The following is an 11633-nucleotide window of genomic DNA, read 5'->3' on the forward strand; positions in this document are numbered from 1 at the left end:
CGATTATTTTGTTTTCCCAAATTGCATCAATCTTTAATTTACTTTTTAATTTTATAGTGTCACGTCGATTCTATCAGTCAAGTTAGTGCATAACTATTAAAAGTGTTCTAGTAATAATCCGACCTGTCAACCTGTCTTTGATAATTTAATAATGAAATTCAATTTAAATTAAAGCACCACAGCAGAAAATGTGCTGCGTATTATTTCAGTGGCATTAATACAAATGTTTTTGCACCAATTTACAAACGCATCAGTGGAAACAGACACGATTCTCAGCTGCATAATATTCAGGTTAGAATTATTTCCATTTTATTTTACTGACGTCTACTTCCTCCCACAAGACAGAATCATCCCAGAAAACATTCAATACAAAAGAGGTAAAAACCTGTAAAACTTCCTCCTGTGCACTAAAACACAAACTCCCTTTTAACAAGTACACACCTCCTCTGGAAACCAGGTAAAATAATTAAGACAGCATACGGAGTACGTGTAAACAAACCTAGTGAGCAGTAAAACGGTTACTATTAAATCAAATTTGCACGAAAGAACCTTCCCAGGAGCGTCGGGAGAACATTAACAGATGCATTACACACATAGTGCAGTGCTCTATTGTGCTATATGGCTCCCAAGTGACACATTTGAATCAAGAGACGCTGTACATCGCTCTTCATGAAGTGCACATAAACTGTGAATAAACTCACGGTACCTGTTGTGACTGTAAACATTATCCGTTCATTTCAGTAAACGCAACATAATAATAATACATGAGCATCAAACATTCCTGATCAGAGTTTGTGTAGTGAACGTCCCTTTTCCACTGAGCGTCCTTCATTTGACCTTGCACAGCATGCAGGCAGGACGTTCCCACTGAAGTAAGTTCAGTGACATGTGTTTAAAAAGCATCAATGAAGAACAGCCGGTTCGTAGTTAAACCTTAGAAATGTGTCATGTCCAGGGATTAAAAACAGCATGAAAATAATAAATAATTTAAAAGTTAATCAGTTGTTCCCCGTTTCCTGGAATTGAAAAATAAACTTTGACACTTGCACATCTTGGAGCTTCATCTTGTTATAACAAATAAAAGATGGCGGCTAAAAGGGCAGCGGAAGCCGGGACTATGTGTAATTGTTAAAATTTTCTTAACAATTATTTCTTGCTGCCTCGTATGCAGCACTTTAAAAACCAAACGGCAGGAAATGCGCAACCTGCAGTGCATTAGCGTGCACCTGGCTCTTTACAGCAGAAACAGCTCATACATATTGATGACTGACTGGTTGGCTGCAGGGCTCGTCCGTCCTCGTGCAGCCATCGTCTCCTTGCAGTTACAGGCGGACATGAAAGAAGGGGATGAGGAGTGAAGAGAGGAAATGGACCAAATTGATGAAAAGTGTTGCAGGAGCTAATGCACACAACACACAGGAGTTAATGGCCGCTCGTTTTTTTCTGCTTGCCTGCCTCTCCTGTGTCTTTTCTACTTCTGCTATGAAGATCCAGATGCATACATATATTTACATAATCACGGGTCACGAATGAATGTCTCCTAAGTAGCGTAGAAAGTAAAATTATAAAAACATTGATGATAATTTACGAGAAGATTTGCATCCCTTTTACTTGGTTTACTGGCATTAAGTGTCTCGTCATCAAAGCCTCGACAAACTTAAGATTTCAGAAAAGAAACCATAAATTATTCATGCGGTACAAAAGCAGGTAATTGGCCTTGTGACTGAGTTCTGCCTTCTACTGCTCCAGAATTCATTTAAATGCAAAATTCAAACCCGGGCACAGAGGACATAATGTTCCAAGGTCAGTCAGTTCACTGTCAAGACATTTATCGTCCCTGCCGGGTTTCTGGAAAAAAAGAAAAAGAAAAAAGGAGTGAAATTGCAATCAGCCGTCACTGGAGTGGAAACACGGTGGTTTCAAGAGAAAAGCAAATCTCTTTACTTACTCTCACATCCTCTTCACCACTCACAGCAGCAGAGGAAGGAGCACGACGACCCCTCGGGGCCACGGAACTTGCCGGAGCAGGGCGTGTCCGTGCACTCAGCGATGAAGGCGTGCAGGTCGGTGATGCGCACCTGCTCTTGTGTTTGGGCCTGTGTGGGTCAACAAACATTAAGCTGAGCATTTTCTACTTATGCCCCCGGTGACTGGTCACTTTTCTGCTTCATCCAAATCAAACGTAGAACTTAATAGTTGAGATATTACAGTCGGGAACAGATTGGCGGACGGACCGACAGGGTGACACTGCCGCGAGCTTGAGATTGAACTGAATTGAAACCACCGCTCAGACTGTACCGTACCATGATGGTGTCGTAGGCCCCGGTGATGAGAGCGATGAAGAGGGACAGCACCATGTAGATGAAGAGGGAGATGAAGGTGTAGAGGTAGATCTGACTGAAGATCCACACCAGCGTGCCGCTTCGCTCCATCTCGGCGAACGTTACAAACATGTCGTCCCCGTTGATCAGAGAAAACAGACACTCGGACACCATGGACAGGGAGCGAAACTGTGCAGGGTCAATATCAACAGAGTCACAAGTTATTAACCTCTTCATCTGTCAATGAGCTTTTTTTATTAGCTGCTAATTGTAAGGATTGTTTTTTTTTATTTCCTTCTTCCGCAAAAGCACAAAACAATATCACATAATGTTTTCATGATTCATATTTAATAAAGGTCAAACTTCTTCTCTCATTAATAAAACACAAGCTGCATGGACGATATGCTGGAGGGCTTTTTATTATGATTAGGCTGTGATGACGTGCACCTCTGGTCTGAATGACTCATTCCGCCCCATGTCTTTTTAGAGGCAGTGTGTGTGTGTGTGTGTGTGTGTGTGTGTGTGTGTGTGTGTGTTCACTACCTTGGCGTGATAAGGCCCCAGCACAATCCAGCCACAGAAGCAGTATCCCAGATAAATGGCGGCGGCACAGCAGCAGAAGCGGATAACGTTCGGGAAAGCAGCTCGAAGAGTCACAATCAAGATCTGTGGCGGAGACGCAGAAGAGATTTACACTTCAAAGAAAGAGCAGCAGATACGTGTGTGTGTGTGTGTGTGTGTGTGTGTGTTTCACATACATTGTATTTCTGAAAGAAGCTGAGGTAGCGGATGACTCCCACCCACACCAGCAGAGTGGAGGTTCCCAGCAGGATACCGCACAAATCATACGATGACAAATTCTGCATCACAACAGTGACATCGTTAATCAGAATGAACAGCGCTGCAGAAAAAAAGCACTTTTCAGTTCAGCTCCCCCGACGACGTCATTCTTCCCCGACGACTTGTCAACTTCTGCCACATTACCTTGGACTCGATCCCGATCTTGATGAAGCTCCCGACGATGGTGAACACGTCGCTGACGATGAGCAGGATGTACCAGCCGTTGATGAACTCCATCCGCTCGCCCCAGCTAACTCTGCGGCCAAGTCTGTCATTGAAGAACCGCACGTACTCCTGGGAAGGGACAAAGGAGAAACATATAAAAAAAAGCTGCAGTCTTATCCTCCGGAGGTGATGTTCTACTCCTGTAACCTGGAGGATTGTGGAACTGTGTCCCAGTGTGTGATGCTAATCTCTGTTCATCTCTATGAGTGACATTAAGAATTACGTTTTGACCCACTTGGATGGAACTTGGTGAATTGTTTTGGGGCAGTGGTTCTCACTGTACGGGCGGAATCATGGTTCTTTCTGTGATGATTTTCCCGAGTACTCAAGTCTCCTCCTGCAGCCCGAAGCCTTTTAGGTGTTTCTAAGATGGTGCGTGTGAGTGCAGCCGCTCTAGACGCTCTAGTTTGGTGCTTTTTTTGTGTGTTTCCTATGGTGAACTGTGTTATATTATATATATTCATGTGCGCTCTATATTCTTGATCTTTTTAATGAGGAGGCTCAGTGAGCACCTCCAGGTGACCCAAGGAGATGGTGATTGGCACAGCTGAGACTAGTTGACTTCCCTGGGTTTGATTGTTGCCACCAGGATCTCACCACAGCAGCAGAGAGCGACATGTTGCCTTTCAAACAGTGTTGAAAACGTTAGTGTTGCATAAGCGTGTGTTCGGCCTTCTTACATATTGCAGGAGGACGCCTCTGAGGATGGAGCGCCCGCACAGCAGCAGGGACAAAAGACAAACTATCGCCACCAGCACGTCAAATAACTCCCGGGCATAGCTCTCCGCTGCCAGAGGACAAGAGAAGAGAACCGGGAGGGATCAAACCCAAACGGAGAAGCTACAGATAATAGAGCTGATATCAGGAGACAGAGGAACGAATATCTCCAGCGCAGCGTGTCCAGCTCCAGTCACTCACCGTGTCCAGACACATTGGGGTCTTTACACTCTGTTATGGACGCCTGGTTCAGAAGACGGATCTTAACTTTGCCGCTGTGCGCTCTGTTGTCCATGACGATCTGATAAAAGACGTAGAAGAACTAAATATACAAACAGTGGATGTGGACGTCTTCGAGAGCAATATACTCTGTTGACACTTCTTTACAATACACCACGTCGATTATATCTATATATTATCAGTATTTGCAATCTCATCCAATATGTGTAATTTCATTCAGTCTGTTTATACAACATTTATTTATTTATCTGTTATTTTATTATTTGTTTTAACTTTAGAAAGCAAACAGAATCTAAACAACTAAATTAGTTGATCTGAACACTTAAATTGGAAAAACTAGATTTCTATCTGAAATCACGGGGGAGGTAGTTCACCGTGATGGCAAAGGTGTAGCAGTCGGGGATTTCATTGTTTATGATGGTCTGGATGTTGATGGCCTTCAGCTGGAAGTCAATGGTCACATTGATCATCCTGGAGACACACAGAGAATTCAATGTGTTGAAGCTGTAACAGGGAAAAAAAACAAAAAAAAACTTCTCTGTGTCAAACGATGAGAAAAAAAAGAAGCATGATAACATCTAACTTGTAAAACTTGAGAGTGAAATTCTTGTAGTCACTGTTTCCAAAGCTGTAATTCATGGGATCCACTCCAAGGCAATCTGGGGGGAAAAAAGAGACAAAACCTGAAAATAGCATTAGAGGAACTACAAACTATCACATGGGGACATTTTATTTTAAAAACCATATAAATCATCTTTTTCCACATCACATGCAGCCTAAGCCACGTTTCAGCACTTCCTCAAAGCATTGAAATCGTTTCCTTGGAGCCCAACATTGATTTTATTCGTCTTAATCTATTTTGGTCACAAGATTTTTCATTCATAGCCGACAGCTATCTCTGCAGGTGTATGCAAATACACGCTTTCCCATGTGTAGCTCCTAAAGCTTGTGGGTAAAAAAAAAAAAAAAAGTGTTCTCTGAGAACCGGACTGTGTCGAGGCTCTGAAAGTAGGACAAAGTTTCAGGGCACCTCTCGACATGCGTGGAGCAGAATGACTCACTGACACAGTCACTTCCTTCAGGGCCAAGAAAATACAGACGCTGGATAAAAAAAACAAAACAAGGCCGTCGCTTTTCACTTACCGGTGACAACGTGGGGATCGATGTCAAAGGTGTCGTTGACGGGGTCGATGGTTCCCTTCCTGAAGTACCTCTGGCAGAGGGACAGCGCACTTCCGTTCTCGCCGACGCCCAACACGTACGCGTATCGTCCCAGCGAGATGTCGGGCAGAGCCATGTACTGGACGGGAGACAAACCTTTATTATACATGATTTCCTCCCGTGTGTTTTATGGATTTTTGTGAATGCAGAACTTCAGCAAACTTAAAAAGCTGAACGTCTTCAGTAGAGGGAGCTCCTCTCCTCCGCAGGAAACACTGAAGCGTGTGTAAGCTGATGGAGGTAGGACGTGTTGTCACCTGCTCGATGGCGAAGTGCATGTGGCTGTACAGCTCCTTCTGCGTGTGCACTGCCTGAGGAGCGTTGTCCTGATAACCTTTGAGGAAAAGGTGTTTGAACGCCGCAGTGTTTTCCTCTTTAAACGTCACGACCATCTGGTTGCTGAGTCCGAACAGAACCAACTAAGAGACAGAGTCAAAACACAAACAGATTCAAGAGCCGAGCGAACGCGGGACAGAAGCTACGGCACAGAACAAAACAAACTCTTGGACTTGTAAAATGAAGAGCTGCGTCCACCTGCACAGTGACGGTGATGATCTTGAGCAGCTGCAGGCCCAGTTTGAACGGCTTGCGTCCTTTAGCGTGATACTTGTCACAAGGGCTCATGAAGAAGTACTTGAGTTTCCTCCTCAGAGCCTCCTCCTCCTCCTCCTCTTCCTCCTGCTGCTGCTGGTGGTGGAGCTCCGAGTCCATCAGACCAGTGGGGCGTGGGCTCCCACCCCCGAGAAGGTCCTGGGACCCATAGCTGGTCGTGGAGGAGAGCAGCCGGTCCTTCTCTGGGAAATAGAAAGAAATGTAGTGAACTTAAATTATAAAAGTTTAAAACGTCCTCCTGCAACAATAAGCTGACTAATCAACTTTGTTGATCAAGAAAGAATTCATGCAAAAATATTATGAAAACACAGATTCAAGCTAACATGTTGTTTCTGGTTCAACAGTAACTTTGGGATCTTTGGGGTTTGAACTCACGATCGGACAAAACAAGACATTTGATTTGTGTATCGAGTATTTCTCACCAAGTGTCATTGTTTACATTGTTCTGTGAGACCAACACACACCGGAGAGGACAACACGCGTGATGACGTGAACAGGTAAACAACACACATGATGACGTGAACAGGTAAACAACATGTGATGTAAACAGGTAAACAACACATGTGATGACGTGAACATGTAAACAACACATGATGTAAACAGGTAAACAACACATGTGGTGACATGAACAGGTAAACAACAAACGTGATGACGTGAACATGTAAACAACACACGTGATGACGTGAACAGGTAAACAACACACGTGATGACGTGAACAGGTAAACAACACGTGATGACGTGAACAGGTAAACAACACGTGATGACGTGAACATGTAAACAACACATGATGTAAACAGGTGAACAACACGCGATGACGTGAACAGGTAAACATCACGCGTGATGTCGTGAATGAGATAAACAACATGTGATGTAAACAGGTAAACAACCCGCGATGACGTGAACAGGTAAACAGCACATGATGACGTGAACAGATAAACAACCCGCGATGACGTGAACAGGTAAACAACACGCGTGATGACGTGAATGAGATAAACAACATGTGATGTAAACAGGTAAACAACCCGCGATGACGTGAACAGGTAAACAACACATGATGTAAACAACACATGATGTAAACAGGTAAACAACACGCGATGACGTGAACAACAGACTCATCGTGGAGGTAAACAGGAAACCACCGACCTGAGTCTCTGTCCTGGACCTGGGTGAAGCCTGTAGACGCCATGTTGATGTTTTCAGTGGATCACAGATGAGCGAGGGAGGAAATCTTCCTCCTCTGCATCGAGAGGATTCATGTCATCGCAGCTGCTTCGTCTCTGCGTCGCGATGTTTGGACGACACCTACAAACACATCACAGCTTCCGGTTTAACACGTGACTCCACCATGTGACCGCTGTCTGCAGCCATGGCGACGAGCTGCTGCTGCTTGGCAACCAAACAAAACAAGAGCAGGCTCTGATCGACAGGCTCATTTATTTATATATATATATATATATATATATATATATATATATATACATATATATATACATATGTATATATTTATATATGTATATATATATAAAGTTTGTACATCATTTATAAATGATTCATCATAATTATATTATTCTTTCTTCATTCCTACAGAATCACAACGTGTATGAGTATAAATGAATCACAGTCAGAATATATAGAAGTTTGGATATATGGAATAAAAGTTTAATATATAGAATTAAACTAGAATATATAGAAGGAAAGTTTGAATATGTAGAATAAAACATGAATATAAAGAATAAATGTTTGAATATATGCAATGAATCTTGAATATAAAGACTTTATTTTGGAATATATAGACTGAAAACTGATTATATGTGTAATGAACATTGGAAATTGAAACTTGATGTCATCAAGTCACTGGACTTTTTTACCTACAGACACAAACTGTGTTATTAATGATGATACACACGTAACACAACGAGAGCCGTAAATAATTACCTCAAAGGAAAACTTTACACTATGTTTGGAACAACGTACTCAGCTGTTCTGAACAGACATTTTGAATTCACAAATGGTTGGTTGACACCATGTTTTATCTGGTAAATACTATATAATAATTATTCATTCGACTCGATTATATTTTCTCTAAATCTTATTCAATAGAGAAACAAAGAAGTCAGCTTATAATATGTTAATTTTTTTATTTGTGGAATGGAAACTCCCCCATGTTAAACCCTCAATGTTTGCATGCACGCACACTTACAATGAAACAAATGAATCAAAATATCATTAATACAAATATAATAATAAACAGTGAGGACCTCGGTGTCTTCAGATATCATCACAACCCCGACTGTGGATCTATTTTACAGAGATGAAACTTGAAAGCTGAACTGGGGTGAGAAAGAGAAAACAAATCTTCGACTCTCGACATCAGGGAAAATATATTAAGGTTGTTTGTTATTCAGATTCATCTCCATCAAACTTTGAGTCAATTGCAACGACTAATAATCTGTGTTTATTTGAGAAAGTGAATATGATCATATTCATAATCAAAATAATGCTGCTTTTCACAGAAGTCTATCTGTGGTGGGGGCTGGTGACGAGGTCAGGATGATGGAGGACGATAGAAACACAGATCCACCATGAAGCAACAATACAATTCATGAGAAACCTGAAATTACAAACTTTTGTATTTTCTTTAGCTCACATGAAGCTACACATGAAGAGTGAACAAATGAATGTAACTTGATGAGGTATAGAGTGAGAAGATCAACAAAACACTGGACGTTTGAACCAATCAGCCGCTTCTTTTTCTGCTCTAGATGTGGCTCAGTACGTTGCAGAGATCCAGTCATCATCAGTTACCACAAAGAAATTCAAATAACAAGGACCTGGATGATTTATCCTCATCCTGTCATGATAAACAAAAACCAGCCAGTCTCTCCAGTCGTTTTTTTATCTGCCATCCAAAGCCTTGTCCCTGGCGATGACCGAGTCGTTAAACTTGATCATGAGCGTGGTGCCTTTGTGCCAGTGGGCGGTGACCTTGGCTGGGAAACCGCTGTGAGTGAGGATGGCTTCCACGATGCCAGCAGTAAACGCAGCGCAGTTCAAGCTGCTGTTCTCTTTGGGCACGGAAATGTATGCGTTGATGAGTGGCTCCTTTTCTATGATGTAATAAGTCTTGTCATCATCGTTGGCCTGCTCCAGCTTATCAGCCTCTTTCCCGAATAAAGACTTCCACACGTTAACCTAAAGGGCAGAAAACAGGTTCAAACGTTTGAAGCACAAAGTGATTTTACTCTAAGAGCAACGTCAGTATTTCACATTAGCTCACCTTGATGAAGAGCAGCATGTTCAGAACTTTAGTCTCCCTCTTCCCATTCTTCTCCCTCAGCACCAGCACGTCCAGCATGCTGGCTCCGACACTCTGGCCCATGTCCGCCAGGCGCGTCTGCAGCTCTGACACGGAGTACACACGGCTCTGACAGTACTGCACCATCTCTGAGAACAGGAGGGCGAAGGCGCTCACGCTGACCTCAGTCTTGGGTCGGGTCAGGGGCCGCTCTAAGATGCTGGATTTTCCTCGGGTGAACCGCGTGTCCATTTTCTGTAGAGGAGGGATGGTTGTCACAGTTTAGTATTTATTGTTTTTACAGAAAACACCTTCCATCAACCCGAGGCAGCGAAACACCACATGTTGCCATTGAGATGGTGAACAAGCCTGACAGTCAGACATCAGACTGAAAGGTTGGAAGAGTTAGAACTTGCACACACATGATAACTGAGCTATGACTTTAAGTAAAGGATGCACAATGTAAACAATTATCTAAACCATGCACACGTCACCTGATGGAAAATGATGAGTTCTACTGTGCAGTACTTGGGTTTAACTTTCCCACAGATATAAATTAAACCAGTCAGTGTTTCTTCATACAGAACCCACTGAGGTTTATCACTGAAAAGAACAAGCCTCGAATGCACAGTGATGATAAAACATTAGATCCATTTCTCTTGATTATGATTCATTAACATCAACAACACAGACTTACATCAGGCTACAATAAACAGATAAAGCTTCTCTCCTTCGCTAAAACCAGTTTTAAATCTCATGTCACAGTAAACAACTGCAGCTGCAGATGTGAGGAGCTTCCACAAACATCAGCTCTTCACCGGTTTAACGCTGTTTTTATTATTTTTCTTCAATTTGAGCGTCGCAGCCCTCACAGTCAGCTGTTAGCCACCTAGCTACAGAAGCTAACTGACGCTTCCTGCCAGGCGACGCGCTCTTCCAGGAGCAGAAACACGAGTTAATAAACTCTCGGACCCGCACAGATGACGTTTGGTTTCTATTATCGTGGTTTTATAAAAGTGTCGCCTTCGTTTAAACACAAACCTCAGTTTGCAGAAGATCAGCTTGTGTGCGGGCTTCCTCGTTTTTCTTCTTCGTGCTCCTCTGGGGTTCAAATACGGGAAACCTCAGCTTAAAGTGTACACCGCCACCCACTGGACAGAAGCGGTACTTGTAATATAACATACAGTATATTAGGCCTACGTGTGCATATTAATACTACTACTACTACTAATACAAATACTAATTATAATGAATGCACCTTTCAAGGTACCAGGGGTTGCTCTACGTGAGCAAAAAATACTTTTATTTAAAAACAAACCAAGGACGGAGAAAATTAGAGGAGATACACAAACATTTGTTAAACAAGTGTTTTACAAGTATTCTGGGATCTGTCGAGGAGGATTTTATAAAGTATACGAGACTGAACATCTACACATTCATTTGTTGTTCATTAGAAAACACAAAAGAACCCGAGTTAGCCTGCAGGAATATTTTAGTTTCAATTTACGTTGCAAAGTCACAGAAGTCGTACGACTATCAGTAATTTATTTATGTTCTTAGTTACATTTGTATTTGACGAGGATTTTATTTTCAATCTCCAGCCTGAGCCCTAAAAAACTGTATATATTAAATTTTTCATGGTTCTTGTTTTAATCTTGTAAGCGTCAGCTTCTCTTTCTCTCTCATTCTCCCCCAGTGTGATATTTACATATGGTTAGAGATTAAAGTGCTAACTCATTTATAACTTTGAACTTTCTGCAATGTACTTTCTCACAGAACTAAACACTGTCCACTTCCTGTTCTTGTCCTCATACAATACCGCACATATAAGAAGTCCTTTGTAAATCCCACTATGGGGAAATTTGCAGTAGTACAGCAGCAAGATTCAAAAAGACATCAGCAAGTTACAAGTAACAAGTAACATGCAGTACTCAAGTGTAAGGGATGTGAAAGAATATATATAAATTTAGAAACATATGAATGTAATTAAACTAGTGTAATGACAAGAAGAAATATATGCAGCGTGAGGGCTGCATGTGAACCGTTGATTTTGCACAGACAGATGAATAAAGCACAGTTGAGAATTCAAATGTCAAAGTGAAGTACATAATGGTGGTGAATGTAGTTTGTTATCGGAGCTGGTTGTCGTATGTGTCTGAGGT

The 11633-nt window shown here is 42.1% G+C and overlaps 2 protein-coding genes and 1 long non-coding RNA gene across 4 annotated transcripts; 1 reads left to right on the top strand and 2 right to left on the bottom strand.

Annotated features, from left to right (window-relative positions):
• Positions 1 to 286: 286 nt before the first annotated feature.
• mcoln1b (mucolipin TRP cation channel 1b) lies at positions 287 to 7517 on the bottom strand. The gene is made up of 14 exons (XM_069524922.1): positions 7320 to 7517; positions 6099 to 6358; positions 5822 to 5983; positions 5487 to 5643; positions 4927 to 5002; positions 4718 to 4814; positions 4305 to 4404; positions 4067 to 4173; positions 3306 to 3455; positions 3080 to 3181; positions 2865 to 2987; positions 2304 to 2510; positions 1949 to 2096; positions 287 to 1848 (listed from the first exon to the last, which is right to left on the bottom strand). The coding sequence occupies exons 1-13, from the start codon at positions 7360 to 7362 to the stop codon at positions 1962 to 1964; spliced, it is 1719 nt and encodes a 572-aa protein (XP_069381023.1). The 5' UTR covers positions 7363 to 7517; the 3' UTR covers positions 287 to 1848; positions 1949 to 1961.
• On the top strand, positions 6597 to 7319 carry LOC138407702 (uncharacterized). Of its 2 annotated transcripts, none has more exons than XR_011241035.1 (3): positions 6597 to 6702; positions 6809 to 7135; positions 7217 to 7319. It is a non-coding gene; the product is annotated as an uncharacterized lncRNA (long non-coding RNA). The 2 variants fall into 2 exon arrangements; XR_011241036.1 differs by having other exon boundaries at positions 6809 to 7081; positions 7190 to 7313.
• A 780-nt stretch (positions 7518 to 8297) lies between the features above and the next one.
• Positions 8298 to 10605, bottom strand: trappc5 (trafficking protein particle complex subunit 5). Its single transcript, XM_020105754.2, has 3 exons — positions 10513 to 10605; positions 9454 to 9726; positions 8298 to 9368 (listed from the first exon to the last, which is right to left on the bottom strand). The coding sequence occupies exons 2-3, from the start codon at positions 9721 to 9723 to the stop codon at positions 9072 to 9074; spliced, it is 567 nt and encodes a 188-aa protein (XP_019961313.1). The 5' UTR covers positions 9724 to 9726; positions 10513 to 10605; the 3' UTR covers positions 8298 to 9071.
• Positions 10606 to 11633: the final 1028 nt, after the last annotated feature.

Source organism: Paralichthys olivaceus, chromosome 5, assembly GCF_024713975.1.
Source record: "Paralichthys olivaceus isolate ysfri-2021 chromosome 5, ASM2471397v2, whole genome shotgun sequence".
In the NCBI taxonomy this organism is placed as follows: domain Eukaryota; kingdom Metazoa; phylum Chordata; class Actinopteri; order Pleuronectiformes; family Paralichthyidae; genus Paralichthys; species Paralichthys olivaceus.